Source organism: Solea solea, chromosome 20 (genome assembly GCF_958295425.1).
Source record: "Solea solea chromosome 20, fSolSol10.1, whole genome shotgun sequence".
NCBI lineage: Eukaryota > Metazoa > Chordata > Actinopteri > Pleuronectiformes > Soleidae > Solea > Solea solea.
Genome location: NC_081153.1, coordinates 13,039,915 through 13,061,696, shown reverse-complemented (window position 1 = coordinate 13,061,696; position 21,782 = coordinate 13,039,915). Strand labels below are relative to the sequence as shown.

Here is a 21,782-nt window from a genome sequence, read left to right as displayed (position 1 = left end):
AACATGAAACATTAGACGGCTCTTTTGTGTTCACCTGGTTTGTGGGTCACCCACGGTAAGTGTACTGCACTCTCCTGGACATGGACAGTACAGTACACTCACAGTACGTTGTATCAAACAATCTTTTGCTGTCACTCTCTGCCTCGTTCCACGACGCCTCCCTGACCTCTCTCTCTTTGCCGAACAGAGTATATGGTGCAGCTCAGGTTAATGACGGTGCCACCGCAGCGATGCATAATGCATTATCACAAGGTCTGAAGATGGCCACTGGTCAAGCATGTGATCAAACCACACTCCTGTCTCTTTTGCTTTGTTGATTAATAATGCACTCTATGTGACCTTTGTGGCTAAAATCAAGAAAACGTTGTGTAATTAAAGCAGGTCATTGTGATGTATAATCAGTGGTGGAATGAGTTGATTGGCTTTCCTATAGAAAAAATAACTATAACTATACATTTACACATAAAAGGCAAGAATTTAAAATATATAATAACTAATGAACGGAATAGAAATACAGAAACAAAATGGTCATGTGTTACAATGGTTGTCTTTCTTTAAATTATGTTTTATTGTATAAGTAGCAGTTTCATGTCTCTGGTCGAGACAGAGCTATTATTGCTTTATTTTGTTTGAGTAAGTACATTTTTGTGTAGTTCATTCAAAAAAATGAAGTCATTTAACAGAGCAGCTCTCTTAAATATCCACTGCTCATTTGGATACATTGCTGTCTTGGAACAGAATATTTACAAAGTTGTTCCAGCATCGACATAATATTCACAGTATGTAAAAAAAGAAAGAAAAAGAGATAGAATAAGCCCATTAAGTAAGGATGAATTCTAAAATAACATTAAGAATAATATTAAAATGAATATGTGGTTTGGGTAATTTACTTTTATTTAAATATATATTTGTACAGTTTTTAATACTTGTTTGTATTGACAGATTTTAAAATGCTAATATATATATATATTCTTTAAATTCCACCAGAAAACCTATGAAATTGGGGGAGAATCCAGAAAACTGGAATTTGTGTATGAGGAATTTACAAACTTGTTCTCAACATCATTCACACAAGTGTTGAAGCATTGAAGCGACAGTAACAATGAGAGAATTAAAACATTAACATCTGTCCTGATTGATCTGATCACTTGTAGATCAAGCTTAGTACGGATCTGAATGCTAATCCATCCTAAGTGTCTCCTCAGATCCTATCACTAAAGATTAGAATGATGCATTACATTTGGAGCACACATCTAACCTTTTCACAAGGGGTAGATAGTGTTTTAATGTAGGACTCCGACTGCTTTTTTTAAAGTTACAAAACGAGGGTTTCCTACAAGTTACATTTTTTTTTATCAATATTAAACTTGGCAGGCAGCAATATGATGAGATTAGAAAGAAACAAGTGGTTTTGTCTGCTCACTAAAAAGCATCTGTGTGTCAGTCACGGGTGTGTTTCTGCGTCATCACCCCTCAGCCAATCAAACGGCGACGTCCGGAAACAGAGCACCCGAGACGTAAACCTGGCAAACATGGCGACCCTCCGAAGAGAGTACGGAGATTGGATATACGACCGTTTTTAACCGAGAAAACAAACTCCTCCTCGCATGTTACAATGTGGTGGGGTTAGCCGCGACCACCGCACGTACAGCCTTTTAGACGATGTTTGCAGAGGTGAGTCCGAATCAAAGCACAATACGTTTCCACTAGTTTTGTTTTCCCTGAGTGACTGACATGGCTAGTTAGCTTGTAGCGGCTAGCGTTAGTCTTAGCGCTCTCTCCGCAGGTAAACACTCAGCCTGTCAGGGCAGAGGACGATCCACAGCCGCTCTGGCCCGTCTCCTGTGAGTGGCTGTCAGTCCAGGATTACACTGCTAACGCTAAGTTAATACGATGAAGCTCAGAATATCCTTGCTGGCCAAACCTTGCTGGAATTAGCTCGACACAGGCAGTGTCGGTACTAGTATGCGTTTAGATAATGGGAAACGTTCTCCAACAACGATTTCCTACACCAGAGAGAATAAAGGTGAGCTGGGCGTTAGCTTTTTAGCGGCTACTGGAAGGTTCGACCTAAATGTAGAGTATTACAATCTCTGTACAGTATGTGCTGGACAATTCTCTGAAGTTGTTCCGCGGTCAGGTCAGCGAGAAGCATATTAGGCAGTGACAAGTATCTGTGGGGCTGATGAAGTGTGTGTTGCGGCATTTCCTTCTCATTTCACTCTAACTTCAGGGAAAGTCTGAGACGTTTACACCGATCGTCCAGTAGCTTGATTGTCGTGAGTCAGAATTGTGATTTTTCTCCTGGATGAGATACAGTGCTGTTTGGGATTTTGTCATGGTATTGGTGCTAAATCAACACTGATGGGGCCAGTGCTTAAACAGTCCTTCTGTTTTTTACAAGTATGACACAAATATAATATAATGTTTCTCTGGTTTTACTTGCGTCTATAAATACACGTAACAAAGACAACCAAAGCAAATACCCCATTCAGAGCAGGCATTAACATCTGTCCTGAATTGATCTGATCACTTGTAGATTTGTGCTAAGTACAGATCTGAATGCTCCCAGTCCATCCTGAGTGTCTCCTTAGATCCTCTAAGGATCCTCCTCACTAAAACCAGATTTGCAGGTGGTTTTAGGATGTATATGTCCACATTCCTGAACATGCATGAACACTGTCTGTCCTCAGGATGGATTAGAGCTCGCCCCCTGACATCCTCTGACCAGCTGTAGGTTTTCACTTTTCTTTTCACAGTTGTACTCTTGCGTATTTCTAGCCCTCACCACAATACTGTTTGTCAACAATACCGTTTATTTGATGTCAAAGTACCATAAGTAGTGATTTGATTCACACAAGCTTCACTCAAGCTTCTCCCATCTCCTTTTTTCTCTCTTCCTGTCACTTTCACAGTCCAGAGACCACTTTAGCTCATCACTGACTGTGGAGATTAGTGTAGGGCGTGTCATCAGCATGACAGTCCCTGTCTGTGTAACTTATTGGCGATGACAGAGTAGTTTTGCTACAGTTTTCATGTGATGCAGTTTCTCGACGTATGCTGGATTCCTAACTTTAAACAGATGCACTCGTGATGAAGATACTGGCTCACAAGTTGCAAATTGTACCTCTGTTTCCTGTGAGTACAGATGTAGCACTTTGACAGATTACAGTGTCCTCAGCACCTGAGCAGCAGATGACCTGTCTACATCTAGGCATCTCTCCAGCAGTTTAAGTACACATTCATCCCCTGTAATGAGGCTTCAGCTGCTACTGCACTGTTCTTTATGTCAGAAAGTGTGGACAGATATCTGTGTCGGGTGCTTTAAGGCGTGAAACTATAACTATGCTTGATAAAAGCTCCTTGTGAAATGTAACTCTCTGCTAACCTTAAGTCTGGGGTGAATGATGGGCAAACAATCATGTGATGACTTATTGAATTCACATAATCTTTGTAGTGTCATCGTTATTATGGATATAAGATGCAAGGTGAGGTCAGATGTAGGTATAGCAACTTGCCTGCAGCTAATGGGCCCCTTCACTAAACACAATTGCCTTTGTCAAACAGTCACGTTCTTGCACAAGATCACTGTTGCCTCTCAGCAAAGAATTAGCCACGCTCTGACTTCCGAGGTTTTGTTTCTATTTTTTTTTCCATTTAGTCATTTGCTTCCTGCTCCTGTTCGTTTGGTTTGGTTTTAAATGCATATCTGAACTATAACTTGTAGCTCAACTGTTGGTCTTGTGCTATGAAAATTTGTCTCTCATGTTTATTGCATGACCATGTTTAGTCAGAGATATCGGCTTTAACCCCCCCCCCCCCCCCTTCCATTTCCAATTTATTCATGTGAGTGAATGGCATTCCCACTTGGCTTAGTTAGCCAGTGTCTTAATCAAAACCTGGTGGACATGAAGGCAGGCACGCTTTCACATCTGGCCAGCTTGTCCTCAAGTACACCTGTATCCTCTTCACGCTGTTGATGGAGGTGTCGCCTTTCATGGTGACGCCTCTTGGGAATTAAGTCCTGCTCAGACCTGTGTCTTGACACCAGATGTATCCATGATAAGTTAAGACCATGCTGAGGCACACAATGTAGTTCACATTTTTGACCTGTGTCACCAGTTATGATCAGATATACCCACTTCTCACAAGAAATTGAAAAGAGATGGCTGGGGATCCAATATGTATCAGAGGAGGCATGTGGCTGAGTTCAACCTCCTCAGAGTAACAGTGGAGTTAATGCTGTTGGACTGCAGCTAAATAAGGCAGTCTATATAAAACTGGATTGGAGATAAGCACTTTGACATGAAGCTTGAGAGTAAATGGTTAACTGGAACCTTATCTAAGCCACAAACTGTCAGATGTATGTGTCAGTGGATCTGATGGGTGACAAATAGAATGAAAAAAGCAACAAGTTTTTTTAGCAAAGTGCTGAGCTGAGCTCCCACCCACTGCCAGAGAGGCAACACTGCTCTTTGGTATCACTTGAATTCTTTTATTCTTCAATTCTGCTTTTTGCACTTATTAAAGTTAACTTCAGTGAGCAGAGTGGTTAATGAGGAGTAAATACCATAAAGGACTGATTTTATTTGATGTGATAGTGTTTAGTCTGTGTTCGGAGTTGACAAAGGGAGTGACCTACTGTCAAGCTCAGGCTATGGTCCTGCTCAAAAACATTTTGACTTGTCTTCAGTTCAATATTGGGTTTGAAATGGTGGCCACCAATTGCACGGTAAAAGGATTATGATTTGAAAATTGCCTCTACTTTTTCTGCATGTGCAAGTATGCACAAACACCTCAAAGAAAGTCTTCTACTTGTCCACCTGTGATCCGATGTATGAGGGTACAAAGTGTGAAGTGAGTCAAAGTTTACAATGTGCTTCAGGTGGTGATCATAAAATGTTATGTCAAGTAAAATGTGATTTCACTGTGATTACAGAAGAAGAGAAGTGGACCATATTCTTGTAAGTTATATGATAGGGTGTTTGGTTCTTCTTTTGGATCAGTGACTGGATCACTGGGACCTTTCTTCTCTGTTCGCTGTCCTGCAGTTCTTGTTACTTCAGTCAATAGCAGAAAGCTAAGAGTTTGCTGTCTGCACAGCACAACTTTTGAATCAATGACTTTTCCCCAGTTTCTGCTCTACTTATTTATTTCTTTACTTATTTATATATCTGGCCTGGTCTCACTGAAAACATAGCTTCCAGTAGGGACACAGCAGCTTTTAGCCACTTAACAAAAGGTTTACCCAATAAAATCTACTGCTTAAGTCTACAAAATGATAAGAATGTGAGTGCCACTTTATCTCGTTGTTCTACAGCCTTTTCCGACTGGAAACGGAGGTTTGTAAACTGCTTCCTCTACCGCACCGAAGTCTAGAGAGAAAATCTGGATGTTCTAGTGCGGACACAGGAGTTGCTGCTCTACTGCTGCCTTGTTTAGTAAGTTTGTGTCAAAGCTAAATCGTTTCAAACACTGAAGTCACAGTGGATCAAAAACTCCAGTGTGCCAGGATGAAAATCACTGATTTTGTCTCTGGACTTTGGTGCAGGGAATGAGTGGCTTACCACGTGACACAGACTTGTGTTAGTGTCACTCTTTCTCAGCATTGGAACCTGATGACACTGCCACCTGACTGACTAGTCAGCTCCACTTACTTTCTCTTCCTCTCAGTCATTCATCATTGCTCTCCCACAGATGAGCTTTAGGCTCTTGCCTAGTGATCACACTATTCAGGATTGCAGCTAAAGCACAAGTTGTGAACTTGTTCATGGGTCGCAAAAAAGAGAGAAATATTTACCCTTGAGCTGTTTTTGTGTCCTGCCCTGAAATCTGGCAAATGATAATCGTCAAGAAACTGATAAAAGGCTGGTAATGGCTGTTTGTGCGTGTAGGTCAAGGATGTGCAACAGAAGAATGCTCTCAGAAAATCTTTCCTCCATATACACAGTCCCACAATAAGACCCTTCTATGCTCATGTGTGATTGTGTTTTAGTTGTGCTGTGCAGCTGATATGCTATACCTATTTGTGAGTAAATATCCAGTGAAATACTGTAGTTTTGTGTGCGTCTGCATATGCACACCACATAGTTTGTACAGAGTCTCTAACATTACACTGCTGCTTATGCGTCTTTTCATTGTGGATTGCCTGGATGTTTAGATGTGTGCGTCCCCATTGGGCTTTGGTGTTAATCACTGGAACAGATGGTTCATGTTTAAAACCCTGTGTAAGCTGTAATGACTCAAGAGTGTTGGTTATCATGTCTCCTACAAAGCCAAGCCTGCACAGCCTCCTCATCTCATCACACAACACCCTGCTGCCACAGCTGCTCACAGGCTCGCTATAATCTAAGTCAAATCAGACTTAGATTACACATCTGAACTACATTCATATAGCTTCTCCGGGAAGGTTTGCACTGAAAACATAGACTCAGCTGGTATTACATCATCTCTCCGTGTATTTTGTATTTGTGTTAAGAACAATGCAAACATCCCAAAAATAGAAACTGACTATTGGAATGTTTTTGAGCTGTAGTTAACAGGGCCAGAAACTAGCACAGCTTTTTGGCATTTTCAAAAATACTTTAAAGTTGGTTTTGACTAACACAAACCCAGCCTACGTCGAGTGAAATAGGCTTGAATTGATTCAAAATGTCAAAATGATCTTGTCAGCATGCAATGATGTATCTAGCAAGTTGGTCTGGAATGGTAAATAGGTTTAGTGAGTAGGTCAGGGTCGTCCAGACAGTTGTGAAAATTTGTTATCGCAGTTGTCTTGTGTGTATATATAATACAGTGACCTGCTGGACAGTGTGGTAGTAAATGTGTCAGTATTATAGTTGTCTGTACAGCATACTAATCCCCCTCTGTGATTCATGTGTAGGTGAAAGCCAAACAGTGAAGAGGTGTGTTTTTTTTTTAAGTTGGAGCTGTTCATAGAGACAAGCATTAGGTCAGTTCCTGATGTATAATTTGTTTTTCTTGTTAAATGGCTGATGTAGATACCCTGGAAATGTCAGGACGTCATTGTACATTACAGATCAATTAGATTTGTGGCATTGTAGGGTGTTGTACATCCTTTGAAGGCTTCCTTTGTATCTCCCCTAGTTGTAGATCAACTGTCAGACAGTAGTCATCTTCTTTTGTCCAGCCTTGTTCTTTTCCTGTTGTCGTTACCCTGCTATTATTGTCTTTGTTCCAGCCAGTAATGTCTTTAGACAGGAGTAGTTGAGCCAGTTAGGATACATTCAGTGCACACAAGCACACCCAAGATGTGGGTTCTTGCTAGTTTTTCTGGAAAACCTTTTTCACCCTGTCACTCTTAATCAGAGATGTTTGTTTAAACACCACATTTCTGCTGGGTGATCTGAACCTGGCCCTGCAGTTCATACATTTGAATGAGTTACGAAATCTGTGCAATTTCCTTAACTGTTAGTTGAATGAGTTAATAAGCGACAGTTGGTTAACAATTAATTTTCGAAACACACGCCATTTTCTTAGTTTGCATTTTCAAACATTGTACATTAGCAGCATTATATTGCTCATATTAGAAGAAAAGAAAACAACAAGGCTGTTGCTTGAAGAACCTCCTCGTGTCACCCTGTCATTAAACAGGCTGTGGAGAAACACTTCCTGTGATGACATTACCTGACTAACATGGGGAAACATGGTGCATTTGCTTTTTATCCGGTGTAGGGATTGGAATCGGAAACGGCCGATACTGGTCAAAATCACTGGATCGGACATCGGACAGATGAAAAATGTAAAATCCGAGACAATCCAAAAATTTCGCATGCACAGTAAATAAAAATCAGCAAAAGCATTTTAGCTGAGTTCTTTTTGGGAGAACGGTATTTGTTACACAGTTGTAGAGAATTATGTCTTTGAAATGACTCCGCACAAATATCGGTATCGGAAGATACTCGAGTTTGTGATACCGATATCGGACTCAAAAAAGTGGTATCGTCCCATCCCTAATCCAGAGAATAGAGTTTGTCTTTTTTGTTACCTTTTTTCACTTTTTCTAGCGGAGTAAGATAAGACTTCACCAGGCATTAGCACTCCTTCTCCAGCTAATTACTTTAGTGCTTTGGTTGTTGTGCACCCTCTGTTGGCATAGGTCACAACTACTCTGTATGTGACATCCAGAGAAATGACACTCGGATGACAGGAAAGTGTCTGTAAACCGATTAACAAATCTTGATCCTCAACGGCAATCTTTACATTTTCTCATCCTTGCATCACTGTATAATTGTTTTTGTTTTTAATTCTATAACACTGTCAAAATTGTTATGAAGCTTGTGCCTCAATATCATTCACAATGTGTGTCCAACAACAAAAAAACAGCAAATAGATCACTGTATGGGACAACCAAGGGTTGCCAATTTTATTAGATTTCCTTTTCTGCCAACACGTTAATCAATAAGGATTTTTAATTATTATATATTATTTATTTATGATTAACAATGAATAATAGAGATGCACTGTTTGTTTTTTTCCTTAGCTCAGACTTTAAACATTGCACATTAGCAGCACATTAGTCATATGACAGTTGTTGTTTGAAAAAGTGGCTCTTGTCAGCTTGTCTTTGTCAGGCTGCAGAGAAGAAACACTCCCTCTGATAACACACGTGTCCCTGGGTTACACAGAGGAAGTTTTGTACTTTTGTAAGATGCACTTAAAAATCTGTGGTCTCCAATGAGTAGCACCAAGGATATGGTCACATTTGCCTCTGTCTGACTTGTGGCTGTAGTGGCACTATGCCCAGGTGTAGGTGTAGTATGTGTTTCTCTGTACTTGTGTTGATGTATGCCCTCTGGTGGAATAAATTGCACAAAGCAATTTAAAACACACAAAGTCATTTATTAGATTAATATACTTAATGGTTCATTTCTGACATCCTTATTTATAGATTGCTTTTTAGTGGCCTTTTCTAATAATATTTAGATTACGTTAAATAGAAGGCAAAACTAGCATGTTACACATAGTCATCTTTACAAATGTTGTCAGTTTGTTTAAAGCGCTGATTTTCAATAGCCTGTCTTTGTGTGGTGGTCATCCTATACTGTCCATAGTAATCCGGCTGACCCATGTCTCTAACCCTCTCGGCAACCAGTTTAATGTGTGTCATACGATTGTCCATAGTTGGCCGTGAGAGTGAGAACAATGTCTCAGCTCTGTCTCTCTCTCTGTTTCCCTCAGTGGAGCTGCTAATCTGAGGAACTCTAGTTAGAATGTAGGGCAGCTAAAGACGATCCCTGCTGATCATCATGATGTCGGTCGGTGACTGTGATGGCTTATAGCCCAAACTCAGAGCATTATACTCTGGTAGCGTTTTCTTTTTTCACACGTTACCTCCATATACTCTTAATGTGTAGATAACTGCATTTATCACATTACCTCAGATATAGTCATTTGCTTTCCTTTGCCTGACACGGTTTAATTTGAATAGTGTGTGCTACTTGCTGAGAAGGTTAAGTTTATGGAAGTTCATTTTTTGCATAACAACCCCAAAAATAGCACTGTGACAAAATTCTGCAGTGCTGCAGGAATTAAACAGTCCAAAAATCTTGCCCTCCAAATGGGGGGAAAGGTTTTGCTTGGAGGCATACTCTTAAAATCTTTAAATCTCTATTAATTTGTAATGATAATTACAGTTAAAAAGCAAAAATGATGATGTTGTCCCAATTTGAATCATCAATGTCAAGTATAGGAATGGTAATGTCTGTCAAATTAAACGTGATACTTTTTTTAACCCTCCCAATCCTGCAGCTCTTTACCCAGTTTACAGTCACACAAATACATACAGTATCGGTGTATAAGACAACCAATGCTAATATTGACAAACGCATGTTTAAACATGCTATCATATCCTTAATTTATTTTCAGAATGGCAAAAGTCAACTTTTATGTAATATTACGGATTATTTCAATATTCCTATTTGTTAATCAATTAAAACACTTAGGGGTTGATATTTTTCCATCTTTAGTGACTACAGTCAATGAAAAGGATTCCACAGAACCTGGTAAATTGGCAGGCAAGACCCATATCCCGAGTTCTTAAAGGTCTCAGATTAACTTTTTTGCATTGATGCTGACTTTAGATTCACCAATTGGCACAATTTACATAAATTAACAATAAAAAACAAACAAATATGGATGCCTGCACTTTTGTTTTGTGTTATGCTCTTAACTGTTCAAGGATATGTATTCCTTTTCTTTCCGTATACACAAACCTGCCAATTTGAAAATGTTCACAAAAAAAAACAGGATGAATGCTGAAAGAGATGAGGGGCCATTTGATTTGTACAGGAGGTTGTTGTATCGACTAGTTAGATCATCCTTTATCCAGAGTGTGAGGATTCCGTCTTTAGAGCAAATAACCTGCTTTTGATGTCATGGGTTTACAAGACTGACCAAAATTCAAGGAAACAATAAAGTCTATCTTCTATCGTGGCCTTTCTGATGTAAAAGCATCGGTAGTCAGGATGGAGGTCACCTCCTGTTTATAACCCTTGCCCTGCATTAAGATGGTCTTGAAGTTTGCACTTGTGATGCTTACTCAGTGTTTATTTAGTGTCTTCTCTGACTGATCGGTCTAAAAAGAAACAGTAAAGTTTTTTTGTTTGTTTTTTTGTGTTAACTGCATCTACAGCACAGCAGGGGCACAAAATGTGATATTAAAAAAGAGCTACTGTGATAAATTATATGGAAAGAGAGAGAGGGAGAGAGGGATGTGAGCAGGAAACAAGAGCTTGGTTTCCTGCCCGACAATAACAGGAAAACCATATGATGTGACTCTTAAGTCTGGAGACACAGGTCAATTTGTGTCGGTCTCTAACAATATAATTCACTCAAGTATGTTTTTTTATGGTCTGTGCCGACGTGTCAAGTGTAGAACATGGTTGCTTTTTTTGCTCTATGGATGATGTCAAATCCTAAATTGGTCAATTATCAGCAAGCATAAAGTCTCTGTATGTGAGTAGTTCATTTAGGATTTCTTTTTTTTTTATTGCTCCTTTTGCTTTTGTGTCTGTGCTCTTTTTTATTTCTACACCTTTTTTTTATATTCAGTAGCTGTAGCTGTAGCAAAGCCATTTATAAAATACATTCCTGGAAATGTCTATAAGCAATGACTTCCACCTTGACTGGTATCTACTCTTTTGAGATGTGTACTGTTGACACAGTGCTGATTTTATAAATAATGAAGTCAGAGCACACTCTGCTGGACAGACGATGTGATAACACAATTTCTAGATGAATCCGAGCATCGGTAGTATACACTAGTACTGATTTATATCAAGTATCTGGGACTGGCAGATATTTTCTGTTCAAGTCAGCTGACCAAACATATCTATATTTATATAATATAATGTAAATAAATCTTAGTCAATGCCCTAAAACATGAATATTTAAATTGAGTCTGTATCTGGACTGTATTAAAATTCATTTTTTTGCCGATGGCTGATTTTAGAGCTTTTGAGCTGAAGATTTTGTAATCTGAAAAAGGTAAAGGACGATCAAGCTGTTTCTTGTGTGAACAAATTGGATTATTCAGCCTGTGGTTTGTGTTTTTATCTTTTTTCAGGCCAGTCTGTCCATCTGGGGATGGGGGGGTCTTGGAGTCGTGCTATTTCTCGTCACCTTTGGGCCCTTTGCCATATTCTACCTGGCCTTTTATATCTTCTGCTTCGTTGGAGGGTGAGCATTAAAACTTGCAAACCATACTTCATGCACTATTTATACGCGTCTTTGAACGCCTGGTTGAAAAGGTCCAACTTCTCTTTTCTGTTTTCCAGGGGCTTTGCGGTCACTCTGCTTTATGGGAAGATCAACTCAGAGAAACACCTGGAAAGATGCGAGCAATCTTATCTACCCCCTACACAGATTGGTATAGTGAAGGTAAAAGTCGTCACCACCTATACAAACAAATGAAGTAGTTGTTAATCAAGTTGCAAAGTCTGCCAGTTAGCATGCATATCATGAATGTTTGCACTGATTAAAGTGCTCCTGTTTTTGTTTTTTTGTAGATATTGGATGAGATGAAGCAGGAGTCGAAGCCTATCAGGATTGACAGGAGACTGACTGGCTCCAGTTTTATAGATGAACCACTACAACAGGTACGGTGACTTACTGTGCATTTGACTAGAGCTGAAACGACAAATCGATTATTAATCGATTACTAAATTAATCGACAACTATTTTGATAATCGATAAATCGTTTGAAGCTTTTTTCATTCTTTTTTCAAGATGTCCGATTGTTTAAGCTTCTTGAATGTGAATATTTTCTTCATTTCTTTGCTCTGGATAACAAAGAAATCATTAAAAGTTAATCTTTTTGGTTTGTGGTAAAAGACATTTGAGAGCATCATCATTTCCAGGTTTGACGAACACCGATCAACATTTTTTAAGCTATTATGGTATTTTATTGACCAAACGATTCATCGAGAAGATGAATCAATTATGAAAATAATCGTTAGTTGCAGCTCTACATTTGACTTTTGTGTCAAGTACAAGTGTTATGGACTCTATAAGACTGACTGTAAAGGAAAGCTTTTCCTTTTATTTGTTTAAAATAATGTCACTGATTACTATCTAGTCATCAAACAAAGCAAATCCCATTATGTTTTAAATGTTTTAAAAGTGTTGGACCACATAATGACTCGGGGTATTCATTTAATGCCGTGCAAATTGACATGACTAAAAGTTGAACTGATGTTGCGTCATCGCGTTGAGTAAGAAAAGAAACCGCCGCTTGGCTGAAATGTAACTCACTCTGTAAAACAATCCCCTAAATGATGGTTGTTTTTGTCAGTCAGCATTGCTGACCGGGAACAGGAGCATCGTTACTTTTTGTGGTGGTCACCGTTTTTGCTTTCCACCCTGTCCTGTGGTTACAACACTTAACAGGCAAGTTGAGTGCATACTCAGCAAGTTTGATTTGAGTTGATCAGATGACACTGACTGCTCCATTGTGCCGTCTCTGTTCTCCCCCATTTCCCTGGAAATCCACACTGATATCAGCAGCACGTGAAACTGCTGTCTACGTCTTTTTTTCCCCCCTCACATTCTCACACAGAAGCAGCAGATATTGACAATCAGACAAAATACAGACAAGTTACACAGTTTTTTACAACCATAGGTGTTGGTACTAGATATTGATCTCCTGCTCTGCTTTTCTCTCTCTCTGTCTCTGTCTGTAGGTGATCCAGTTTGCTCTGAGGGATTATATACAGTACTGGTACTATACTCTGAGCGAGGATGAGTCTTTCTTATTGGAGATCAGACAGACCCTGCAGAATGCCCTTGTCCAGTTCTCCACACGGTACAAGCACACGCACGCACACACGCACACCGATTTACATGTGACATTTTCTGCTTTCATATTTAGGTTTTAGAATAAATCTGTATCTCCACGTTTCTTTAACTTTTGTGTGTGCTCTTGTGTGTCCAGGTCCAAAGAAGTGGACTGGCAGCCTTACTTCACCACACGCCTCGTGGACGACTTTGCCACCCATTTACGTGTCTTTAGAAAAGCCCAGGATCGTCTCGTTGACAGAGAGGACAAGCAGAGTACGCATATTTGAACACTTTAGTGTGGTTGGCATGCCTTTTTTTTTTTATAACAATTGTGGTGCCGAAAACAAGTTTTTTTTGTAGAGTTGATGACAACAAAAGGTTCTGTCTGAACAGGAGACATCACGGAGGAGCTGGTGGACTCGTTTTTCGAAGCTGAGGTGGAGATGGAGAGGAAGATTTGTCGAGACGTAGTGTGCACTTCGCTTAAAGACGAGGAAGGTAAAAATACTGCACATCAGGAAGAGCACAAGTGTGTCACTGTCTGATGTTAAAGTGAATGAAGACTAATTAACAGCCCTTTTTTGGTGTGTGTGTGTGTGTGTGTGTGTGTCAGGTTTCCTTCGGGACTTGTGTGAGCTGCTTCTGTATCTTTTACTACCTCCTGGAGATTTCCACAACAAGAACATGAGATACTTCCTAAGGGTGGGGACACATAAGATACACACACACACAACTTATAAATCATTATGAGTGTACCTGAAAAACTTTTTTATTAACGTTTTTTTTAGGAGGTGCTGGCTCGTGGTGTGCTGCTACCCCTCATCAACCAGCTGAGCGACCCAGACTACATCAACCAGTTTGTCATCTGGATGGTAAGATCTAACCGACTGTGCGTTCTGTCTGTCAGCTGACAATGTAATAGAACTGATGCAGTACTTGTGATATCAACTGTTGTTGTTGTTGTTGTGTGTAAGATACGGGACGCAAGCTGTAACTATGAAGCCTTCATGAACATCCTAAAGCTGACGGACAAACCCGCAGAGCTGGAGTCCGTCAAGGACAAGGTGGTGGAGGAGCTGCAGTATCTGCGCTCCCTGGACACCGCTGGAGATGGTGGGCACTCACTGACGCATACAGACAGTACTGTTGCAAAAGTTTTTTTTTGTTATTTGACATTTGGAGTGGAATGTTGTGACTGAAAGTTAGTCCACAACATGTGGAATGGTCAAGCATGTCCTGAATAATACACCTTTTCCACAACAGATATTTTTGGACATGAAATAGTTGGACAAACACAGGACTTTTGAACAGTGTCGTACACAAACAAACACATGACACTAACCAAAATGTCACCTTTCTGTGTACGATAAATAAAAAAATAAAAGCGTGCTTTCACTCCTCTCCTCCACCAACATCTTATTGTCGTCTTTGTCCTTCAGACATCAATGTGATCAAAAACCAGATCAACAGTCTTCTGTTTGTGAAGAAGGTGTGCGAGACCAGGATCCAGAGGCTGCATTCTGGCAAGGTCAGGCACTGCGACACAGCGATGACGGGGGCTTCAGACTTGCATCAGTGAAAGTCATTTCAATCGGACTTCTCTCATCTTGTGTCTTGTGTTGTGTAGGAAGTGGATGCCTTGAAATTGGCGGTCAACTTTGGCAAGCTGTGTGTCATCCCACTGGATCACATCCTCGTCCACAACATAGCACTGCAGTTCTTCATGGGTAATTGTGGAAGTGTGTTATCACTGTTGTCATCCCTCGCCGTTAATCTAGAACATTTCTTTTACAGATTAGATTTCAGTGTGTGTGAGAGAGAAAGAGTGCGCGTGTGTGTGTGTGTGTGTGTGTGTGCTGGTGTGGAAAATGAACACGTCCCATGTTGTCACTTTAAAGATATAATATGTAACATTTCTGCATATAAACATCTTAAAGGAAATAGATGTCAATGTTATATATTTTGTTAAATAGTGCACTGAAATTAGTCAAAATATGTCCAACACTTTTAAGACACAGGAATCTATATTTCTATTCGCCTTTTAATGACATCATATGCTTTTGCGTTTATACCTTGGAAACAGAGTGATGAAGGAAACAATTGGTACTACTGCTTTACCAGTGTTTTTGAATGAAAAAAAACAATAAAAACGGATTATTGTGTATGTTTGCCATTTGCTGTACTTTCTGCTGAATAAGCTCTCCCTGTAAAGGGCAAATGCACAGGGCAACCAAACAAAACAACGCAATAGTTCCAATCATCCCACACTGCTTCTTAATGTCATTAAACTGGATTGAGAGACTCCTTGTAGCAGAAATTATAAACTGTTCCTTTAACTCTCATTTTTTTTATGAAATAAGACCAGGTCATCCACTAGAAAGTCCGAGTTTTTGATTTATAACTATTTAACCAAAAACCTGTCACAACAAACTGACACCTTCACGACTAACCGTTGTGCGTCTGCTGATCCAGACTTCATGCAGGCAGCGGGGGCGCAGGCCGAGCTGTTTTTCTGGCTCACCGTGGAAGGCTACAGGGTGACGGCACAGCAGCAGCTGGAGGCCATGCACGGCTGGCAGAAAGACGGCAAGAAGCAGCCCAGAGCCACCATGGAGCTGCTCAAGGCTGCTGCGCTGGGCGTCTTCGAACAGTACCTCTCCGACAAGGTAGGAGGCATGTTTAGGTCTTATAGTTATATCTTGGTCCCTAAGCAGACTGTAAGAAATGCATCTTGCGTTCATTCTTCTGCAACAGGCGTCTCCCAGGGTGCAAGTGGACGAGGCCTCGGTGATAAAGCTCGGGGAGAAACTGCAGAAAGATGATCCGACGCCAGAGATATTTGATGAGATCCAGAGAAAAGTACAAACTCCTCCAAGTGTAATATGAGTTCAGTGTATGACCTATGCTGCTCACTGTTCATACACATACTGCGTGTGTTTTGTCACAGGTGTATGACATGATGCTACGTGACGAGCATTACTACCCCTCGTTCAAGCAGAGCCCGCTCTACGTCCGAATGCTGGCGGAGCTCGATATGTTAAAAGAGCCCAGTTACCGGGGATCTGATGACGGTGATGGAGAATCCTTTAATGGCTCACCCACAGGAAGCATAAATCTAGTGAGTCAGAGATGAATCCTACCAGTTGTTGTTGTTTGTGTGAGAAGAGTTTACTTTATCAGAGACTTGTTAATTGTTCATTTCAGTCGTTGGACGACTTGTCCAACTCCTGCCATGATGAAACTATGCACCTACATGCCTTCATCTCTGACACAGGTATGCACACACACACACACACACACACACACACAGACATGATATCTATCCTAAAAGGGTTTGGGATTTCGTTCTTTTTCTTTTAAACAAAAATCTGATGGGCTCATGGAGTGGATTTTAGATTAATGTCAATTTTTTTAGTCCCTTACTTTTTTCAACTCTTCACCTCCCAGCTCCTTTCGTCTGCATGTGCCTGCATGTGTCACTTTCATTCTGTTTCCAGTATTTCTTTTTATTTCTTTCATTTTGTCACCCTCACTATTCTGTTCTTCCTTTTTCCTCCTTGCTTCCTTACCCTTCCTGTCATTCCTCCACACTTTGTGTTCTGCATTCTTTCTTTTTCTGGCTCTTCCTCCCACCGCACACACTTTCATTTCCTATTCCGTCTTTGCCGTTCTTTCATCGACCCCTCCATGCCCTCATTGGATTTATTGCCACGCGGGGTAGCTGACGCTTGTCTCCCCGGGTTCTCGGGTGCTGCAGGGGTTTGCAACGACCATGGTAAGACCTACGCGCTGTACGCCATCACTGTGTTCAGACGCAGCCAGGATGGCAGTGAAGACTGCTGGAAGACTTACCGCCGCTACTCAGACTTCCACGACTTCCACATGCGGATCATTGAACAGGTGTGTGTTTTTGAGTGAGTAAGGACTTTTGTGTATCAGTTACTCAGAGGCCAGCAACAGGAACGTTAACATTCTTGTTAAAACATGGCGTAAATGTGTCTGTCTTCCCATGTGGTGTTTTTAGTTTGAGAACCTGGCATCAATCCTCAAGCTGCCAGGAAAAAAGACATTCAACAACATGGACAGGGACTTCCTAGAGAAGAGGAAAAAAGACCTCAATGCTTACCTACAGGTAATGTTTGTATATATGATTTAAAATTAATGAAATAATTTGGATTTGTTTTTATTATCAATAACTTTGGTGTGTGTGTGTGTGTGTGTGTGTGTGTGTTCCAGTTGCTGCTGAACCCAGAGATGGTGAAGGCCTGCCCCACTCTGATTCCTTATGTCTACGACTTTCTAGAAAACAAGGCGTACAACAAGGGCAAAGGAGAATTTGCACGAAAGGTCAGTGAATGTTTTTACAGAGAAACGCTGTATTTACGCTATGTACTGTTATTTCAGCCTGTGCACTAAGAGGTGCAATGCTGCCAGGTTTCTTTCTGTACGTGTTGTTGACCTTCAATTTTGTTAATATAACTGTGTGTCTGACACGTGCCGAACCGTGTTATTGGTCAGCAAAGCAGTGTAGTTCCAGAGGCTCAAGCTCGGCCTTTTCATCTGATTCATTTGAACAGGCCACGGCTTTAGTCTTTTCATTTACTTTCTGTAATACATTGTTTTTGTCATTCCCCCATCAGATAGACACATTTGTGAATCCTTTGAGGAGCTCCATGAGGAACGTGTCCAACGCAGTGAAAGCCCTTCCCGACAGTCTGGCTGAAGGTATGACCAAGGTTTCTGACAACATGGGTCGCATGTCGGAGAGACTGGGCCAGGACATCAAACAGTCCATATTGAAGGTATTTCCATCAAACACATGTTTTCAAACACAAACCTCGACTTTTGCTCGTTGCGTTTGAGGGGTCAGTTCACTCCGGGTTGTCTTCCCTCTGATCTCCCAGGTGCCTCCACTCCTCCCCAAGTCTGAAATAGACCCTGAACATTGTCGAGTCTCCGCCCAGCTTGATGACAATGTGAGTCAGTCGGCCTTGGTTTGGCCGTGCGATTTGTTTTCATCATGTTTTCAATCAAACGTTATAAATAAATGTATGACTTGTGTGTCCAGGTGGACGATAACATCCCGTTGAGGGTCATGCTGCTGCTCATGGATGAAGTGTTTGACTTAAAAGAGAAAAACCAGTGGCTGCGCAGGAACATTAAGAACCTGCTGCAGCAGCTCATCAGAGCCACATATGGAGACACTATCAACAGGTCAGAGACTCTGGAGTATGCACATGGCTGTGGTTCATTCATACTAAAAGCAAATCAGTTTATTATTGAAACCTTAAACTTTTCTTTGTCCTCGTAGGAAAATTGTGGATCATGTGGACTACCTGACCTCACCTGAGCAGGTGGCAGACTATGTCAAGAAGTTCAGGTAACTCCTCCCACCGTTTTCCCCCTAATTAGATCTGATTGGTTTGAGGAGGTAGGACTCGCCCCCGACTGACTCTGTCTCCGTACAGGGATTCTTACTGGCCCAACGGTATACTGGCTGAGACGCCGCCGCGTCGGGACAAAAGCATCCGCATGAGGACAAGAGTTGCCGCCAAGACCAGCCTGCTGGGTATCATGCCAGGTGAAAACTTACACACACACTTTGGCCATTGGGAGCCTATAATGGCTTTGTGCACAGGTTTAACCTCTGTGGCATATACAGGTTGATCTGGACAGAACCAGCAGAGGGCGGGTAGAAGGGTTAGAAGTTAGAGAAACCTGTTCATTTCTTCTTTAAACTTGTTTATGCACAGAAAACCACAAATCTTTTGCAAAATAAAAGGTCTGTATGTTCTGTACGTCTTGCCTCGCCTCGTACTGTATGTCGATTGTCTAGCGCATTTCATTTGCACCAAAGGGCGATTGATAACGTCCCAAATATTTCTCTTCCCGCCTCAGATGAGCTGAAGCACATAATTGGAGCAGACACTACGAGAAAGGGCATCCTGCGCGTCTTTGACATGTTCCAGTACCAGCCCATGAACCGTCGGTTGGTCTACGTTTTCCTGGAAGGCTTCTTGGAGACAATGTTCCCCCAGTACAAGTTCCCCGAGCTCTTTGTCAAGCTGCACTCCCGCTCACCGCGCATCCACAGATACAGCCAGAAACTCAAATCCTCTTCACTCAAGAGGTGACAGGAAAGGACCGAGGCAACTGAAGCCATGAGACACACACAGACTTGAGAGCTGAGCGCGAAGTGAACACTGAGGTGTGTGTGTGTGTGTGCGCACGTGTGAAATTCTGCCCCACCACTTAGCTCACACACTCTATGGTGAAAACACTCCTCTATTATTCACCTGATGGTTTCTGTCAAAACAGAAGAGACGGATGAACAACGGACACTGTCGTCCTCTTGCTCTGTGACACACACATGCGCAAACACAAAGTCCCAAATTTGCACCAAGACTGAACATGGCAGTCTTTTCTTTTAGCTTCTATATTTTCTCTCTCTCTCTTTTTTTTTTGGACTCTTTTTAGTTGTGTTTAGCTTTATCTTGGGCCAGTCAATGCTGCTTTCATGTGATCCAGAGAGCAGAACACAGATACTGTATTGTTTTTAAACTGTAGGAGTCGATAGCATAGACCCACACCTTGCCTTACCTCCCTCTGCTTCTGTCTTTTGGCCATCCCTGAACTGGCCCCTCCTTTAGCTGCAGTCCTGTTCTAAACCTTTGACCTGCGAAAACCTCCACACTAAAAAAACATGCAACAATATTGTTATCAAAGCAACTAAATACGTCTATATCACTGGGTTGAGGAGGCACTGTTTTTAAAATGTGACTGAACAAAAATGGGTGGACAGATGAATTATTATTTTTTTTTATCTTTATTGTCAGCGTTTAGTTTTTGCCTCAATGCTTCTCATGAATTTCCTTTTTCTTCCCCAAGTGTTGCATCATCTGTGCTGCCCACAATCCTCAAAGAATAGGCCACACCCCCTTTAAATGCTACTGTCATAACCTGTGATGACCAAAGCTCATGCTGTTCCCATGTGTGTGTTTGTGTGTGTGTACTGGGCTTGATGATGGGATAACTGTAAACGTTACTGTGCTTCATAGTGATAATCATGTGAAGAGAGGGGGAAAGCAAGTGAAGCTGTGGGAGGCTCAGCTCTGGCTGTCCGAGCGCACTATCATAGAATGTACTCTCTGGTGTAGTCTGTACTTGGCTCGTGTGGATTTCTGTGTGTGTGTGCCCCATGAATCGTCATGGTAAACACACAAACCTTCTGCAGTCAGAGAGAGTGAGAGAACCAGCCTTAAAACTACACACAGTATGTACTGACCAAGAGATGCACCCTTCAGGTAGTTCTCCCTCATATGACTGAACGTTACAAGGAAATCATGCTAAGAGATATGGAGGCGTATCCCTGATCACTTTTAATCGGAGAAATTTAATTTTGTGCAATATTTGTTTTTCTTTAATGCATGTGCATTTTTGAATAATTGTATACTGAAAAAAAAAATCACATTGTTTTAATGGCAAAGAACACAAACAAAGTCACCCCCCCACCCCCCACCCACAAATCTCATCCCAACAACTTAACATTCCGTTGTTGTAAAAGTACAATATTTATTTTACAGACTTGTTTTATAAGTCTGATTGCTTGTTTGTTTGTGGGTGTGTGGGGAGTATTTTCCACTTACGCCTCACCTTCCCCTTGTGCAGAATCTGTTCTTGGGTATGGATTGATGCAGTGTCTGGGTGGGGTTTTGTGTCACAGCGTTGTTTTTAACTCCTTGGGATAAAGCTAGCTCAGAGGCGGCCTCAAATAATTGCCTCCACCTCACTCGTAGTTGGCGTGATCACGCATTCCAGATTATTGAGTGGTCATGTTGTTATGAAGTGACGGCTGGAGGGGACCGCTCCTCTCCTCCTGTCCAATAGACTTGCAGGAGAGCTGCATCCTGTGTCCCGACGGAATCACTGCTTAAGAGCACTTACCGTAGCAACTGTGTCAGGGCCTCTCCCGTTGGCTGTTCAGAACTTTGTCTGCTGCAGTCACTGGACGGAACTGCCTCATGTGCTGTGATTTGCTTACACTGAGCAGCTGTGGTGGACTCTGGTGAGCCTCTCATACTGGGAGGTGAATATTTTGTCCCTACAATGGAGTTATCACCTTTAACTTTCTGCACACCTGTCCATACAGGAAGGCTTGTTTTGTTTTTTTTTGTAACCTCACTATATATATGAATCTATTATAAAGAAAAGTGTGCATATCTGTGTACAGTATGTGTTAATAGTGTGCCTAAATGTACTGTCAATTCTATTTTCATATTTTTCTTTAACCTGGAAAAAAAAAAACAATCAGTCAGAATGTCATGATCATTTAACGCAACTGAAAATGACTTTAGGGTGTGTTTTTTTTGCCTCATGCTTATCAAACTCTTCCCTGTGAGCAATTATGCTCAAATCAGTATAACACTAATAAAAAGGTAACTCAGACTAACTGAGCCACAATGTGTACAGTGTATTCTATGTGT

The 21,782-nt window shown here is 41.2% G+C and overlaps 1 protein-coding gene across 2 annotated transcripts; it reads left to right on the top strand.

The window, feature by feature from the left end:
* Window positions 1–1,503: 1,503 nt before the first annotated feature.
* Window positions 1,504–21,752, top strand: snx13 (sorting nexin 13). Of its 2 annotated transcripts, none has more exons than XM_058618305.1 (25): window positions 1,504–1,674; window positions 11,588–11,700; window positions 11,799–11,901; window positions 12,030–12,119; window positions 13,203–13,324; window positions 13,454–13,572; window positions 13,693–13,797; window positions 13,913–14,001; window positions 14,088–14,171; window positions 14,274–14,412; window positions 14,739–14,827; window positions 14,927–15,026; window positions 15,772–15,965; window positions 16,054–16,158; window positions 16,247–16,417; window positions 16,504–16,573; window positions 17,057–17,199; window positions 17,324–17,431; window positions 17,536–17,646; window positions 17,940–18,101; window positions 18,204–18,275; window positions 18,368–18,513; window positions 18,611–18,679; window positions 18,768–18,880; window positions 19,198–21,752. In XM_058618305.1, exons 1-25 carry the CDS (start codon window positions 1,663–1,665, stop codon window positions 19,431–19,433), a joined length of 2,865 nt encoding a protein of 954 aa, XP_058474288.1. In that variant the 5' UTR covers window positions 1,504–1,662; the 3' UTR covers window positions 19,434–21,752. The 2 variants fall into 2 exon arrangements, with proteins under 2 accessions (XP_058474288.1, XP_058474287.1); XM_058618304.1 differs by having other exon boundaries at window positions 17,021–17,199.
* Window positions 21,753–21,782: the final 30 nt, after the last annotated feature.

Coding starts and splice junctions, on each gene's coding strand:
- snx13 (XM_058618304.1), top strand. Junction 13,573..13,692: donor TGACAGAGAGGACAAGCAGA/GTACGCATATTT, acceptor CTGTCTGAACAG/GAGACATCACGGAGGAGCTG. Junction 18,102..18,203: donor TCAAACAGTCCATATTGAAG/GTATTTCCATCA, acceptor CTGATCTCCCAG/GTGCCTCCACTCCTCCCCAA.